Source organism: Caretta caretta, chromosome 3 (genome assembly GCF_965140235.1).
Source record: "Caretta caretta isolate rCarCar2 chromosome 3, rCarCar1.hap1, whole genome shotgun sequence".
NCBI classification, from domain to species: Eukaryota; Metazoa; Chordata; order Testudines; family Cheloniidae; genus Caretta; species Caretta caretta.
The window spans coordinates 120,513,393-120,531,509 of record NC_134208.1 but is presented as its reverse complement, the minus strand read 5'-3'; the positions used below and the strand labels follow the sequence as shown (position 1 = coordinate 120,531,509).

Below are 18,117 nucleotides of genomic sequence, written 5' to 3'. Positions count from 1 at the left end.
ATGGCACTAGGAGACGGCAGTGTTTTAGCTTTCAGCATTTCCTCTGCATTCTTCAAAAGGTTTCCATGCAATCTCACGTGACTCATATGATCTCTCTAACTCCTGGGGCTTCACTACATTGAGCTGCTGTATCTCGCATTTCAGAAGTGGCGTCTCCTGGTCCAATATTGTTTAGTACCTTTCACTCCCTCTGATTAGTGCTCTGCATGAAGTAAAACTGGGATCATAGACTGTTTCAAAGCAGTATTGGCAACACTCCCAGAACATGAGAAGGAAACAAAGAAGGGGGTAGGAAGACACTGGGGAATGGGATGATGAGCTAAAGGAGACTGAAGAACAGAGAAGAGTGTAAATCTAGGAAGAGGCAAGAGACGAGAACAGGAAAAAATGCCCCTGGTTTTAAAATACAGGGCTGATATTTCCTAGATAGCAATGTGAGAGGTGCATTAAAAGGGCTTAGGTGGACAAAGATAATAGACAAAAGGTGGGAGTTCAGCATCTGCCCCCCCCCCCACCTCTAGTTAAATAAAAGGGGGGGGGGAGCTAAAAGAAATAGCCTTGCAGCAAACAGGCAGGGGACAAGGGTTGGGTGTCATTTTACAGACAATACAGAAAAAAGCACCCCTCATCAACTGTGCCACCCTTCCTTGTACTGAGTAGCACCACTGAAGTCAGCAAGAATGACACTTCTACAACCTATCCTGAAGGATGACCCAACACTCTCACAGATCTTGGGAGACAGGCCAGTCCTTGCCTACAGATAGCCCCCCAACCTGAAGCAAATACTCACCAGCAACCACATACCACACAACAGAACCACTAACCCAGGAACCTATCCTTGCAACAAAGCCCGTTGCCAGCTGTGCCCACATATCTATTCAGGGGACACCATCACAGGGCCTAATAACATCAGCCACACTATCAGAGGCTCGTTCACCTGCACATCCACCAATGTGATATATGCCATCATGTGCCAGCAATGCCCCTCTGCCATGTACATTGGTCAAACTGGACAGTCTCTACGTAAAAGAATAAATGGACACAAATCAGATGTCAAGAATTATAACATTCATAAATCAGTTGGAGAACACTTCAATTTCTCTGGTCACTTGATTTCTGATCACAAAGTGACTATCCTTCAACAAAAAAACTTCAAAAACAGACTCTAATGAGAGACCGCTGAATTGGAATTAATTTGCAAATTGTATACAATTAACTTAGGCTTGAATAGAGACTGGGAGTTTTTCTAAAAAGTAACCTATTTCCCCTTGTTTATTCCTCCGTGCCCCCCCTCCCCCACCGTTCCTCAGACGTTCTTGTTAAACCCTGGATTTGTGCTGGAAATGGCCCACCTTGATTAGCATACACATTGTAAGGAGAGCGATCACTTTAGATAAGCTATTACCAGCAGGAGAGTAGGGTGGGGGGAAGAGAAAACCTTTTGTAGTGATAAACACCCATTTTTTCATGCTTTGTGTGTATAAAACATCTTCTGTATTTTCCACAGTATGCATCCGATGGAGTGAGCTGTAGCTCACGAAAGCTTATGCTCAGATAAATTGGTTAGTCTCTAAGGTGCCACAAGTACTCCTGTTCTTTTTGCGAATACAGACTAACACGGCTGTTACTCTGAAACTTCCTTACAGCGTAGTATGCTTCTGTGTCAGTAAGAGCAGCAGATGGGGAAATGAGTGCTTTATGGTCAAATCACTTGCAGATTGAAAAGTCTGATCTAAGGCCAGTTCTGGATTGCTCTCTGCGAGGCCTGGCGTGTTTTCACAGAATGTCAGCATGTTTTTTTCGCAATCCTGGTCCTTTCTTTATTCACAAATTGTTAAAAAAAAAACCCTCATCTAGCACAGCTGTAGCACTAACACAACATAAACAAGTCAGGCAGGAACTTGGATGGACAGCCAGCCACCTGGGAATAAAAAGTGCCTTTCTACCCTTTCATTGTTCTGGGTGCAGGACCTCTACCCTCCCCAGAAGCCCTTTTTCATCTCAATGAACTGCCCTCCCGTTTGCTTTCAGCACTGACTTTCTAAGGGCATGGCTATACTTGCAGCTGTAGCGTACTTTGAGTTAAACCAGCCTTCGGCGAGCGCAGTAGGGAAAGCGCTGCAGTCTGTCCACACTGACAGCTGCAAGCGCGCTGGCGTGGCCACATTTGCGGCACTTGCAGCGGCATTGGGAGCCATGCATTATGGGCAGCTATCCCAGCATGCAAGTGGCTACAATGTGCTTTTCAAGGGGGGGAGCGTGGAGTGAGTTGTATAGATAGGGGGGAAAGAGAAAGTGTGGTTTTTTGAGAGCATGTCGTCTTGTAAGTTCAGACAGCAGCAGACCCTCCTCCCCCCGCCTCGCTCTCTCACATACACACCATGCCACACTAACGGTTGCTTTGTCTCAGAGGAGATAAGCAGCCAGCTGTCAGAAATGGAGCTTTCAACGGGCATTCCTACAGCCGATTCCAAACAATGACAAGAGCAGCCACTTGACTTAAGGGGATTATGGGACATTTCTGGAGGCTGATCAGAGCACAGTAATGCAACACCTCTTCCACACTGGCGCCGTGGCGCTCCAGCGAGGGCGCAGCAAACGTTATTCCACTCGCCGAGGTGGAGTACCAGCAGTGCTGTAGCCACGGAGTCAAAGTGCTCTACTTGCCTTGCCAGTGTGGATGGGTAGTGAGCTAGTGCGCCTGGGGCGCCCTTATTGCACTGTAACTCACAAATGTAGCCAAGGCCTTAGTCACAATCTGCTTACAGCTGTCTCTAGCTCCATTAGCTTTAGTGGAATAACTCACATTTTACATCAGTATTGAATCAGAGCTAAAGCTTTTATATTTATATTGGACATTTATTTTCAAGTACAGCAGCTCCTTGATGGCAGACTGCAAGATGGTCTCTCCTGTGATTGTGAAGCTTACAGTCATGCTGTTTTCTCTGCCAGAGCTAAGAGTAAGTTTATAATCAGCATCTAGAAAGGAAATAAACTTTACACAGGAAGACAGTTATTGTTGCTATCTCCTGCTAAATAAGAACACATTCTTATTTATCATGGAAGCAGTTCTCCATTTCCATCTCCTCTTTTGGTTTGTACATCTATACATGGAAACAGGTTAAAGTAAGTGATTCCATCAGGTCTTGCCCCCTGAAGGTCAGATGAGGTCAGTGCTCACATGAGAGGATTCTTTGGTGCTGCAGAAAGCAGTGATGATTCAGCAGTGGCACACACCTTTACCTGAGTCAGTGCTGAACCAGGCCCCTGGAGTGGCATGTAGGGGGTTCTCTGTATTACACCTCACCAAGAACAGCACTTGCAGCCAAAGTCTTATGGGATGAGCTGTAGTATAGGTGTCCTAGCCACGTTCCACTTCTAGTAACTAGGGTAGGCTCTGCCAATCTAGAGTCCTAGCCCCTTTCATTTGCCATTGTGCAGCATGAAAGTTTTTCCTTCTCTCTAGAACAGTCAGTATGGCTCAGTGGAGTCTACCCTGGAAAACAAGAATAATTTTAAAGGGTGTCTAGGACTAAGTCCCTGCAGTTTCAATTGCTTATGGTGAAATTCTCCACTTCCTGGACACAGCTGTTTTGCACTGTTAAATAGCTGGCATGTTCTACTTCCTAGATTACTGCATTTTGATGGTGGAAGAAGTGATCCCTACCCAGGCCTTATTTCCCCTTTGAAGTCAGAAGTAAGCCTATTAACACTTAAGTACGGAGTTGCTTTATGGCAGGTGGGGGAGAAGTTCCCATCAATAGTATTTTTTTCCTTTAGAATTGTGATGTCATTGCAGACAAAGAAATTAGGCAGCTACTGTTCTCCAAGGAACTATTTGTACATTTATGTTCATATTTTTGCTACACTAGCACTTGGAGAAAGGGGGACTACTCAAATCACTGCACAGGATAGCATTTGTTAACCAACCTGGCATTAAATCTAACTCCTAAAAGGTGCTAAATATTTTAGGAAGTGGCTTCAAAATTTGACACACATGGAGCTGTCAATGTTTGATAGGATGCATAATTTATTAATTATAGGAAAACAAACATAATATGCCAAGAAATGCATTTCCAAGGCATTTTGGAACTTCTGTGGGTATCATTCAGCCTCATCCTACTACATAAACTGTGCAGTGATTGCACAGCAGTGTACTCTTCTCACATTTTATTGCTTACAGGTGGGCATGGTGAGTGTTAGTACTACAGCTAGGAAAGTCTTGCACTGCTGTGCTCTCCAAATCCCTGATGCTAACTAACTGAATGATCCCCTCGTTTCCCATTTAACTAAATTAAGCCAAGAACCTGCCAACATTTTCATTCAGTAGACCACTTCCTTCTCATGGACCCACCTTCCTCTAGCAATACCAACGTACTGCTTGACTGTTTTTTAACTCGCAGGCAGCAAAACTGAGTAGTCTGGTATTTGCCTTCTCTCCTACATTCTTTATGGAAAAAGTGAGGATGCTTTTTCATTCTTCTGCTGGCCAGGTTGCATAACCTGATGAAGCAAAGCAATGTAGGACACATTTGCACCTCACGCTACATCTTCAAGTTAAGAAGCTGTATGATCTTCTCAAGAAAACAGTCTTATGGGTATACATAAATATATATTAGTCTAAGGAATTTATTTTCTAGGACTTAAACAGATTTGCTTGTTTTAAATAGTTTTATATGTCTGACATAGGTGTTACAAACACAGCTTCCCCACACTGGAAATGCACACCTTATGCTTAGATTCCCAAACCATCTCCACTAAAAGATGCACAACCTGCAACTTGTGCATCAGGGTCAGCTCAAAGCTTGGTAAAAGAATTCCCCCCAGCTAAGAACCAATTACAAAGAACTTTCATCACAGAAAAATGAATATACAAAGGCTGAAAAAATGTTGGTTTGAAGAGGTGCTTTCAGAATTTACTGTACACGTCGTAACAATTTATTTTATAGGTTGCTTCTACATGCAGGAAAGATCTTACATTTGGTGTAAAACATTTATACACATTCTTTACAATTTTTACATATATTTAAATGGCTGTATCAAACACTGCTCTATGGAATTTGGAAGAAAACTAAATTGAGGGAAAACAAAGTATTTATAAAATATGAACAAAACCTGTGCTACTAAAGAGCATTTGGACTCAGGCTTAGTGATTTTTTGTTTTCATGTTATTCAGGCAGATCCAGATTTTTCTTTTATTGTAAAAATATTTCACAAAAATAACAGCAATACACAACATAGTAAGGCAACAATAGAATCAACAGAATGTACCCGTCACTTATCATGGCTTTGTGAGTAAAATAAATTATTCCTTGTTTATATTTGAAGGAAGATTCTAGCAAAAGCTGCAGTTTGGCATCCTGGCTTGCTTGTGGCATTAAGTGAAATACTGGACGGTAACTATCAGAAGTTTGCCTAAAGTGTAGTTGTTTAGTGGCACTTCGTTAGTAAAGACAATGACTGTGCCATTCATGTGCGGTGAACACCATACCTCATTTGCACCTACAGTATTATTTTTAATAACTTATTTGCCACACATCTTGGATTTCATTCAACACCTCAGAGGTCATGCTTCAGTTTGCACTAGAATTCCTCCCCCCCCCTCCTTTTAGTGGCTGTGGATTCATTTTTTTTAAGCTGAATGGGAGCCAGTAGCATGTTGTAGTACTGTGTGAAAACCTGAGTTGGATAGTAATCTGGGGACTCCTGTCACTTGGGGTCAAAAGTGACTGGAAGTGTCATCTCTGCAGATACTCTGACTTCTGTATGGCAAAGGGGAAGATGATGGCCAGGACACAGCACTGAGTACCCTATCAGAGGTAGCCCATGGCTGAATAATATTTAATGGAGTCAGACTGCTGGTGTGAAAGAATATTTTTCCAGTTTCCTGGAATGGCTCTTTCCTTGGTTAATGTCTCTTCTTTGCACAGTGCATGGCCAGGAAGGGAGGGAGAGCCCAACACACACAAGCTCTAAGGCTTTGTTCCACAAGAACGGAATATTAAGTAATTATGGAAAAAAGTGAACAATTTGCCAGCCATCATGTTATGGAGACTGTGCTGGAAGTACATGTTGGAAAGCATAACCATATAGAGCAAAATGATCAACAAAACAACAATCTTAAGAGATTATCTTGAGTGTGCAACTGAAACATACACAAACTTTACATGACTGCTGAAAGGAATTTCAACAAAAGGCTGAATGGTATATAAGGAAAATAAAAAAAATAAAAACCATCTTTTTCTGGCTTATTCACTTTTTTTAAATGAAAAAAATACCTCATGATCTGACACTAGTTAAGAGTAAACTGGAAGAAATGACAAACCATGAATCTGTTTGTAATCCATGGAAATGCAGACTAGTTTGACAATTTCGAGCCCTACAACTGAGAGCACTTTCTAGCAAGAGACAGTTTTTGTTTAAAAGATAGATATGGAGGGAGAGTGTTCAAGATAAATATATATACCTAAATAACTGGTGCATTTAGACTGAAGAAGTAAACATCAAATTAGTTTCACTCTTTCTGCAATTCAGATTTTGTTTTTTTGGCTGGCAAAGACTAATGTGGAGAACAGTAAACATCTTAAATTATTTTAACTGTTTTTTTGCAATTCAGCTTTTTTTTCCTTTTGGTGTGGTGTTTTTTGGTTTCTTGGATGGCAAACACTAAAACTTTTTAGTCGCATTGCCCCCAAATCAGAAAAGCACTTCGGAGTTGTTCTTCGTTATCCATCCCAGTTTATTTCTACATCACCGGAAAGCGGCCAAGTGCCTGCCTCAGTTTTTGTGCAATCTGGAACAAACAAAAAGAACACATGAATAGCATGACTACTTTACATATTTAAATTACATAGCTTTCATGCTCATCTTAGAGCTCTCTGCCAAGAAAATTTCAGTTGATTCATTCCTCAAATATTAAATGTTCAACTTAGGAAAACAGTATTAGTGGATGCAGTGCTTTCCTACCCCAGTTAACGATTCTGTGTATTTGTAGTGTTCATGAAAGATATCGGATTGACAGCTCTGGACTCTCCATACCTCTAGCTAGTGACAGAACACAAGATGGCCAGTGCAAGGTTCCTACACTGTTGTACCAATGTGCCTTAGCCCTGACTTGGAGGGACACTTCAGTGGCAAGAGGTTCGATAATTCTTAAGGCCCATTCGGTGCTTTTCTGCAGAGACCCCATAGTTGCCAATTAGCGCAATTTGATGGGATGCTTTTTGTGATATATCCAGTAGCAACTGCAGTGAGACAAACAATTAGACTGAAGATCCACCTAATAGCAACAACCATTTCTGCTCACCCAGGGGCAAAAGGTTTCATATTCCATTACCAAGCCTTTGAGCTGTTCAGTTCCTCTCTCTTTTGTAACTAAAAATAATTTTTTAGACTCTTAAGTGGCTTTAACCACAAATATTCTGGTATAAATTCAGAGGGGCATCTGAGCATAGGAGTCTCAGTTCAAAACTTACAACTTCAAGACGCTCTCACAACATGCATGTTACGCCAAATAAAACCCATTCAAGGTCCCATCCACCTATACTACTAGTGATACACTGAAGGACTGAAAGAAGTGGGCCAAGAGCAGCAAGAAAAGGGAGTTAAGAGTGTGTAAATTAGAGTAAGCTTACTTATACTTTAAGCCACATCATCTTCTGGCGCCTCAAAATGTAAATCACATCATTTTGAAACCACTTACAAATATGCAAGTCTGAAGTAGGTCTAGGAGTCTGAGACTAAGGGAAAAAGGCTAGTGGAGACTAAGCATATAAACACTTTCTTTCAGCTACTTAAAGTTATACAGCTACCGGGAACCAAAGTAAAGAAGTCATATTTCCTTTATTCTACTTTCCCATGTTGCTGGCACGTCATTTTCCTTTCCAGTGTAGAAGGCAACACACACACAGACAACCAGGAAAGAACTTTTCTGGAAATCCCCTAAAATCCAACCCTATACTGTGATGCTAGTGTTTTCTTCTTAAGTCCTTTGTAGGGACTAAAATCATAAACTTATTCCACACATAATATCCCAACATACTATCAGTCATTGTTGATTTGTGGGGAGATTAGACTCCTACCACTTTCTGTTTACAGATATTTGGATCTGTGATTTGGCCTCAGATGTACTTTGAGATACTGTCACTTGCAATGATTTGCACACATTTGTTTTTACATTTAAACTGGAGAGAATTTTCATTTTGATGGGTGTGACGCTGGCAGACCAGGTGCCAGCTCATGCCAATGCCCCTAGGCCTCACTGAAAAATGACAAATGCATAGCCAAAAACCGGTCTCGCTCACCAGTATGTTAGTGTTAAAATATGTATTAGATTTATAAGAATGTGTTTAGTGTTTAGACTTTAATACATGCAGCATCCTACAATCATTTCATCTTATAACATGCAGTACAGATGTTATAAGGTTATATTAAGTGTTTACATTGTAATGCTCTGTAATTGTGTAAGTCGTCAAACAGCTATGTAGAAACAGAAGGTGTTGGTCCTGCCCACCAAGAAGGCCCACTGAAACAAAATCAGCCATTGTAAAACCTCAAAGAACAAAGACTTTGTTGATTGCCCCCCACACCACACACACACACCATGAAGAGAGATGTAGGTGGACTCATCCCATCAGTTTGAATTCTGAAGGGAGAGAGTAAATTACTCCTGGCGGAATCCAATGCCACTGCACAATGCAGAATTTTGCAGAAATGAATGTTTTTTGCGCATAATTTCCTTTCTCCCACAGAAATGGGCTGCAGTGCTGCTGGCCACCACTAGGAGCTTCTGGACCCAGCAGAGCCCAGGTCATACATAGAAGACATTGCAGGGTGGGGAGGGGGAGGGGGAGGGGGAGGAGGAGCGGGAGGGTTCCTGGCACCTGCAGTTCCCAACATGCCCTGAGGGAAGGAGACAGTGGTGCGCAGGAAACTCCAAACAAGCATAGCACCCAGAAGCATGGGTCCTCTTCTGGATCCCTGGGCAGTAGGGGGAAGGGTGTCTGGGCTGGGGGGAGAGGGGCAAAGCTGGGTTCTGGGAGGAAGTGTCTGCACTGGGTTGGCCCTGCAGCTGGGTTCTGGGAGGGAGGGGGCTGGGCGGAGGTTCAGGTATATTGGCTGGGAGAGGGGCCCCATGGCTGGACTCAGAGGGAGGGGTTGTGGGTGTCTGGTTCCCCAGCTGGGCTTGGAGGGGTGGAAAAGAAACAGGAACTGGGTTGTCCTAGGCGTTTCTTTAACTCACTCTCTTCCCCCCCAAGGAGTACAGAGTGAATGAGTGAGTGTCTTTATTGTTACAGGTATTTTGGAATAAATTACCAAATTGAAACTGGCATAATTATGTAGTGTTTGACAAATACAATTTGCAGAATTTTAAAATAGTGTGCAGAATTTTTAATTTTTTGGTGCAGAATTCCCCCAGGAGTAAAATATCCCTGATGGAAGGAACTGTATCTCTATGCTGCTTGAATTCTGAGGGGTGAAGATTTCTAAGCATAAACAAGAGCTCCCCAGGGCTTGGCCTGGGTTAGCCCTGAAGGACATATGAGCTTGCATATTACAGCATCTTCTGTTACCCTTTTGGATCATTAGGCTAACTCTTGTGTATGTATATTTACCTACTTTAATCTTGTAAATAACTAATTTCTTTTCTTTTCTTAGTTGTCTTTTGTGAGAGATGTAGGGTACAACTGACTTGGGGTAAGTGACTTTTTTGGGACTCTGAGCAACCTGAATATTGCTGTGATTTCAGGTGTAAGGCACCATCTATCACAAAGGCAGGCTTAACTAGGTGGCAAGATAGACACTCCTCTTGGGTACTCCAGTCTAACTCCATGTTACAGCTCTTATAGTGCTTAAGGAGTGGACACTTAATACTCGTGAAATCTAAGTATAGAACGTACAACCAGTTTGAGGTTTGTGCCCTGGTTTGTAACGGTCTGCTCTGAGGCTGGTTGGTACTCACGCTCCTGAGCCACTCCAGACAGCTTGACAATGGGAATATCAGCGCAAGCTAGATACACACTTAATTCAAGACCATTTGCTTTCCTTTCAGTAATCTATTAAGTTCTGGTTTTAGAATTTCATGTTGATCACCTAAAGGAACTTGAAGGGTAGTTATAGGAACTAACAGCCAATTAATGCCCTGCTGAAATTCAGCAATAAAACGTTTAACTTTAATCCTAATAGATAAAGCTCCAAACCATAACAGTGTATTGTTTCTTCAGTATTTGGACAATTGTCATTTGCTCAGGCAGTGATGCAACTTTGTTTAAATTAAAAAAAAAATCTCACCCGTTAAAGCTTAACTCTTTAGGCTAAGAAGGTCTTGAGTTCCTGCCAGCAAATGTGGATGCAACTTACATTACTACTTGGTGGATGAGAATTCTTGAACTAATATCAAAAAGGGGGACATACACATAAACCATTCATGCTTGGATTTAACAGACTGGCTAGGTGTGATCTGTCATGCACACTGGGTGGTTTTTCCAAACACACACACACGACCGTAATGTCTGGACAATAATTTCAATCAGTTAGGTGTTTCTGAGGGGGTCACTTAGCTGCCAGTTATTATTTTACTCAAGAACATACCATTATTGCATGTTCTCATGTGTTATTCATAGTATTAATAGTTAGTCTGGCCACTTGCCATTAAACTTGTAGGACCCGATTCTCATTTACGCTAAATCTGTTTTACACCAGCCTGGCAGTATGGGGTGGCGCTTAATTTGCAGTTTTGGCCACATTCACCCTGGAGAGAGCAGGGGTAATGCTAACTGCAGCTGCACCAGAGAGTGAAATCACCTTGCTGGCAGATAGGGGATCATTATCACCACCTTTCTCTGTGTGATTCTGTCAGACAGCTGTAAAATCTGGGTAGCACTACCTATTGAAGTTGCCCAACACTGTAAGACCCTGTTTTTCAGTTGTATGCCGAATTTTAACCACTTGGGCTGAAATTTCCCAGGCTGGGGTTTCTGGCACAGGCTGAATCTTTTTGAAAATTTCAGTGAAAATGGTTTAGCGATTTCTAGGAATGAGCTGACATAAAAATACATTGTTATGCACATGTTAAAAAATTCTAGCAACCTTTTCTTTTAAGAGCTCATGCTTTGGAATGGAGACTTAAAATTAGGCAGTGTTTGGTGTTTTGTATCTTGCATCAGGAATGGGCCTTGTGCTGTCCCCATGAAAATCCAACCAAATTTGGTAAAACTAAGCCTTTGAAGTTGCAGTTCACGCATGCCCACTAGACATGTAAAAGTTTAACAGCTAAACTCTCTAAAGATTCAGTCCTCAATGTGTATGTTCAATCCCTCCTATCTCCTAGTGCTCCCCTGACTGCATCACCATCCTTACAGGGCAACTGAGCTTGCTCCAGCCATCAGGGCAAAATCTGTAATAGCTGCTCCTCCCTGCTGCTCTGGTCCAGACACCAGAACAGAGCAGGGGGCCGGTCTCTTGTGCTCCCAATGATGACCCTACTGGCACCCAGGCAATAGGGAGGAGGAAGTGGTCTGATATGAATACAGAGGGGGGAAAAGCTGGACTGGGAGAGGGAAAGTAGGACAGTAATAGTTTAGGACAAAAAGAGTCTCGGAAAACTGGGCTGGCGGGGAGGAGAGAAACTCTGACTGGGGGATGGGAAGAGGCTGGGAGATGGTGTGGAAATTATGGGGGTCAAAGCCAGGAACCAGTTGGCAGGGGAGTGGTCTCTAAAATCAGATTCGGAGATAGGGGAGACAGACTGTAAACCAATAGGCAGAGGAGGGGCAGAGGAAAAGGACGACAGATTTGACAAGCAGATGGGGTGCAGACTCAGATGAGGGAAATGGGCAGTGAGGAGAAGACAGATCTGATGAGGAGCCTGGGCAGGAGGCTGAGTGGGACTGGGAGCTCGGAGGGGGTGGGGGCAGGAGAAAGGAACTGGGACTGTCTGGGCAAGCAGACTGGAACTAGGACAAGCAGACTGGGAAGACAGGGAAAATGGGCCTGGAACAAGAAGCCCGAAGAATGGAGACTGGGACTGGATAGGCAAGAAGAATAGAACTGGGACAAGGAGCCAGGGGTGTGGAACAGGCAGAAGAATGTTCCACTAACACTCCCCCTTCAGAGCCTGAAGAGAAACCCAGGTTTCTTGAGACTAACCATTCTTCTACTGTCAGGAAATATCCATGAAATCCACTGGCAAAGTGCGTTTCTCTTCACCTTTTAGTGCTGGTCCCCACAGAAAATGACAATTTATTATTGCTATTAGTTACTCCATTAGTTCAAGTGGCAATAGTCTATGTGCTGTGAATATAAAAGGCTCCTATTCTACTGATGACTCATGGGGGGGGGTTCAATAAGATGCCACATGACGAAATTTCTGTCTTATCAGTTTGCATTTTGAAAAACCCTAATAAATTATGTACAAATACTACATCAGATTTGTTAAGTGAAGCATTCAAAAGTTAGAAAAAGCCAGAATTAAAGTTGCCTGTGCAAACTTAGCAAGACCTTTTGTTCGTATGCACCATTGTGCAGTCTTTGATTACATGATCACATACTAGTTTTTCCCACAGGATCCTCCCCCCCATTCAATGCACTGGATGGATGGTACTCACTTAATGAGCAACTATTCAATATTTAGTTTTTTTCCTCGTTGGTCAATGTATGTTTCTAGGACTTATTTACTGTACACTAGTCAAACACTAATTAATCTATTTTCACAATGTCTGTGTGTGATGAGCGAGGGGTATTATTCCCATTTACAGACAGAAAGATGAGACACAGAGAGATGAAGGTCAAAAGCAGCCACAAATTTTAGGTACTCTATTTGAGATGCCTTGGACTTGATTTTTCAGAGTAGTTAGCATAATATAGCACTTTATACGTTCAGAGCATAGCTCCCAATGACTTCAGTTGAGCACCATAGAAAGGTCCATGAGGCAAGTAATAAGTCTGTCTTCAAAACAGGGTTTGAAGAGCGTGCAGTAAATAAGGCGCGTGGCCCCATACTGAACAATAAAGAGAAAACAAAATTTACTCCTAAGGGAATTCTGCACCAAAAAAATATTCCGCGCACAATATTTTACAATTCTGCAAAATTCTGTATATTTGTCAAAACAACACCATTTTCAAATTATTTGCTGACAAATATTTTGAAATAAATTACCAAAATAATTGAAAATGGTGTGATTATATTGGGTTATTTTGACAAATAAAATATGCAGAATCTTGCAGAAATTTAAATTTTTCAGTGCAGAATTCCCTCAAAAGTACCAGGGTTCTGTGTGGTGCAGTCTGGGTGTGGGCAGCTCAGTGGGCCGTCTGGGTGCAGGGGGGAATCTGGGTGCACAGGGGCTTGGTGTGAAGTTCTGGGTGCAGGGGGAATGAGACTCGGGGGGGGGCGCGAGGTGAAGGTGGTTAGGGCTCAGTAGGGGTGGGGACTGGAACTTGGTGGGGTTGGGGTTCAGGGTGCAGCTAATTGGGGCTCAGTGGGGTGGGGGTCTGGGGTCTCCTGATGCAGGGGATGAGGCTCAGTGGGGTTGGGGAAGGAGTTCTGGGTGCAGGGAACTCCTGAAATAGAGGAAGCTTGGTGTGGGGGTTCCAGGTGCATGGGTGAGGGGAGGGGTCACTGTACAGGGAGCGTCCCCGCCACCCCCACTCTGCACCTGGAACTCTCCCCCCAAGCCTCACCCCCACACAGGCACATCCTCCCCCCAAGGTGCAGAGCTTCCATCAGCCAGGGGAAGTTTCTGGGGCTTGATCTGACCCAGCTCTGGCTGCTCTATGCAGGGAAGGAGGAGGTGCAACTCCATCTTCCCCCCTCCCCCCCCCCCAAGCTGGGATTAAGATCCCTGGGTGGCCAGGACATCACCAGACCCCTCTTCCCCGAGCTGCTTGAACAGACGTGTCTGAGCTGCCATGAGAGGTGAGTGAGCACTGGTGCAGTTTCTCTTTGCTTCCCCACAGAAACCATTTCCTGCAAGGAAGCAAAGGGATTCTGCAGGGGGCAATTTTCTGCTGCATTGCAGTTGCGCAGAATTTCCCCAGGAGTAAAAATATCAAAGAGCTGCTCATTAGGTGAGCATAAGCATTTCCTAACTTCCAGTGTTTGACTTAGCAGCTTTAATAATGTTATTTTAAAGAAGTCAATCTGAGTATGCAACAAGAGTGATGTAGAAGTGGGAGTCTGCTATAGACCACCGGACCAGGGGGATGAGGTAGATGAGGCTTTCTTCCGGCAGCTCACGGAAGCTACTGGATCGCATGCCCTGATTCTCATGGGTGACTTTAATTTTCCTGATATCTGCTGGGAGAGCAATACAGCGGTGCATAGACAATCCAGGAAGTTTTTGGAAAGCGTAGGGGACAATTTCCTGGCGCAAGTGCTAGAGGAGCCAACTAGGGGGGGCGCTTTTCTTGACCTGCTGCTCACAAACCGGGTAGAATTAGTGGGGGAAGCAAAAGTGGATGGGAATCTGGGAGGCAGTGACCATGAATTGGTTGAGTTCAGGATCCTGACACAGGGAAGAAAGGTAAGCAGCACGATACGGACGCTGGACTTCAGGAAAGCAGACTTCGACTCCCTCAGGGAACGGATGGCCAGGATCCCCTGGGGGACTAACTTGAAGGGGAAAGGAGTCCAGGAGAGCTGGCTGTATTTCAAGGAATCCCTGGTTGAGGTTACAGGGACAAACCATCCCGATGAGTCGAAAGAATAGTAAATATGGCAGGCGACCAGCTTGGCTTAATGGTGAAATCTTAGCGGATCTTAAACATAAAAAAGAAGCTTACAAGAAGTGGAAGGTTGGACATATGACCAGGGAAGAGTATAAAAATATTGCTCAGGCATGTAGGAATGTTATCAGGAGGGCCAAATCGCACCTGGAGCTGCAGCTAGCCAGAGATGTCAAGAGTAACAAGAAGGGTTTCTTCAGGTATGTTGGCAACAAGAAGAAAGCCAAGGAACGTGTGGGCCCCTTACTGAATGAGGGAGGCAAACTAGTGACAGAGGATGTGGAAAAAGCTAATGTACTCAATGCTTTTTTTGCCTCTGTTTTCACTAACAAGGTCAGCTCCCAGACTGCTACGCTGGGCATCACAAAATGGGGAAGAGATGGACAGCCCTCTGTGGAGATAGAGGTGGTTAGGGACTATTTAGAAAAGCTGGACGTGCACAAGTCCATGGGGCCGGACGAGTTGCATCCGAGAGTGCTGAAGGAACTGGCGGCTGTGATTGCAGAGCCATTGGCCATTATCTTTGAAAACTCGTGGCGAACCGGGGAAGTCCCGGATGACTGGAAAAAGGCTAATGTAGTGCCAATCTTTAAAAAAGGGAAGAAGAAGGATCCTGGGAACTACAGGCCAGTCAGCCTCACTTCAGTCCCTGGAAAAATCATGGAGCAGGTCCTCAAAGAATCAATCCTGAAGCACTTGCATGAGAGGAAAGTGATCAGGAACAGTCAGCATGGATTCACCAAGGGAAGGTCATGTCTGACTAATCTAATCGCCTTCTATGATGAGATTACTGGTTCTGTGGATGAAGGGAAAGCAGTGGATGTATTGTTTCTTGACTTTAGCAAAGCTTTTGACACAGTCTCCCACAGTATTCTTGTCAGCAAGTTAAGGAAGTATGGGCTGGATGAATGCACTACAAGGTGGGTAGAAAGCTGGCTAGATTGTCAGGCTCAACGGGTAGTGATCAATGGCTCCATGTCTAGTTGGCAGCCGGTATCAAGTGGAGTGCCCCAAGGGTCGGTCCTGGGGCCGGTTTTGTTCAATATCTTCATAAATGATCTGGAGGATGGTGTGGATTGCACTCTCAGCAAATTTGCGGATGATACTAAACTGGGAGGAGTGGTAGATACGCTGGAGGGGAGGGATAGGATACAGAAGGACCTAGACAAATTGGAGGATTGGGCCAAAAGAAATCTGATGAGGTTCAATAAGGATAAGTGCAGGGTCCTGCACTTAGGACGGAAGAACCCAATGCACAGCTACAGACTAGGGACCGAATGGCTAGGCAGCAGTTCTGCGGAAAAGGACCTAGGGGTGACAGTGGACAAGAAGCTGGATATGAGTCAGCAGTGTGCCCTTGTTGCCAAGAAGGCCAATGGCATTTTGGGATGTATAAGTAGGGGCATAGCGAGCAGATCGAGGGACGTGATCGTTCCCCTCTATTCGACATTGGTGAGGCCTCATCTGGAGTACTGTGTCCAGTTTTGGGCCCCACACTACAAGAAGGATGTGGATAAATTGGAGAGAGTCCAGCGAAGGGCAACAAAAATGATTAGGGGTCTGGAACACATGAGTTATGAGGAGAGGCTGAGGGAGCTGGGATTGTTTAGCCTGCAGAAGAGAAGAATGAGGGGGGATTTGATAGCTGCTTTCAACTACCTGAAAGGGGGTTCCAAAGAGGATGGCTCTAGACTGTTCTCAATGGTAGCAGATGACAGAACGAGGAGTAATGGTCTCAAGCTGCAGTGGGGGAGGTTTAGATTGGATATTAGGAAAAACTTTTTCACTAAGAGGGTGGTGAAACACTGGAATGCGTTACCGAGGGAGGTGGTAGAATCTCCTTCCTTAGAGGTTTTTAAGGTCAGGCTTGACAAAGCCCTGGCTGGGATGATTTAACTGGGAATTGGTCCTGCTTCGAGCAGGGAGTTGGACTAGATGACCTTCTGGGGTCCCTTCCAACCCTTATATTCTATGATTCTATGAGTGTAATATATTATATGTTAAGTTCCATGTGCTGCAAAGTTTTGGTTTTGGAAGTCTCTACAGAAAATGTTCTTTCAGTTCATCCTTTGTTCCTGTACTTTTTTGTTAAATTAAATGTAAAATTGCCTTTCAAGCAACTGCTTTCAAAGAGATGTGCACATGCAGAATGATTAATACACAGCTAGCGTTTCTGACAGATAAAATAAGTGGCCTCACAGCATGCACGAGAAACCAGCACTGATATGCTGCAGCTTACCGTTTCATAAAACTGTGCCTGCTGTTCCAGGTAGAGGCGGATCACGTTATTGTAGTCATAAATCCGGTTACTGTGGAAATGATTCATCTCCGCTGTAGTCAAAACACAGGATACAAATTAATTTAGAAAAATGCTCATCAACAAGAGCAGTTTCATGAGTTCGGATTAGTTACTGTGTTAACTAGGAGTGCAGTCTTTTTTTTTTTTTTAACCCAATTCAGCACCAAATGCAGTCAGTGCAATTACTTTGGGAATACTATTACTTTGCACTTTTATAGTATCTTTTCTCCATGGAGCTTACATTACTTTACAAACAAATTAAGTCACACAATAGGGATTCATCAGTCACTGAAATGCAGCCACGTTTGGTGTCGATCAACAGTTATATAATAGTACACAGCAACAGAGTTTACTAAATGAAATAAAAAGGATATTATATCCAATCTAAAAACTGTAGGCAAAAATGGAATTACTTAAACTGGAATTTGGCAAGGATGTTGGGGTTAACATCCACATTCTTATGAAAAGTGAAAAGCGGTAATTTTTATTAATTAGTGCAAAGATTGCTGCTGTCAAGCGCGGTCACCCAATACAGTATGGAAACATTGGTTCAGTGTTGACTCTGAGGAAAGAGCATCACTTATCGAATCCTCAACATCTTGAATTGCAGCATCTTGGTCTCTCATTCAAATACTGACCCAGCCTGCCTATTTAACTTGCAAGATCTGATAGAATCACAGAATTTAGCAGTTTGGCTTGTGGCTAGGTATGGAAGTAATTCTACAGAACACAATCAATACCCAGCAGATAAGATCTACCCTCAAGAAACAATCAATGGCCTTCATTAGTTTTATATCCTGATTCAGGCAAGCACTTAAAAGATTTTGTTTGGGCTGGAAAGTTTCCCGAGTACAGCTCTCTCCCATAAAGGACTCCAGCTACTCCTGTTCTTTGAAACTAAAATGTACTTGCACCAACTCTAAAACTTTGGCTGTAAAAAACAAGCACTTTGGTACGAAGTAAAATACCATTTGCTGTTTTTCAGACTCGAATTCTCAATAGCAAATGCAGTTGGGGACATTACCTAGAAGTAAATTCTACTAGCAAACCTCCTAGGGAGGCAGCATTGCCTAGTGGCTAGAGTCCTGGACTGA

At 43.5% G+C, this 18,117-nt stretch overlaps 1 protein-coding gene across 5 annotated transcripts in view; it reads right to left on the bottom strand.

Annotated features, from left to right (window-relative positions):
* Nucleotides 1-4,890: 4,890 nt before the first annotated feature.
* The window catches only part of SNX9 (sorting nexin 9), a 101,249-nt gene continuing 88,022 nt past the window's right edge, over nt 4,891-18,117 (bottom strand). For all 5 annotated transcript variants that reach the window (XM_048844132.2, XM_048844133.2, XM_048844131.2 and 2 more), the window contains 2 exons: nt 16,964-17,055; nt 4,891-6,793 (listed from right to left, as the gene is read on the bottom strand). In XM_048844132.2, coding sequence (XP_048700089.1) covers nt 6,746-6,793; nt 16,964-17,055 — 140 coding nt within the window. In that variant the 3' untranslated portion in view covers nt 4,891-6,745. The remainder of the gene's footprint in view (nt 6,794-16,963; nt 17,056-18,117) is intronic.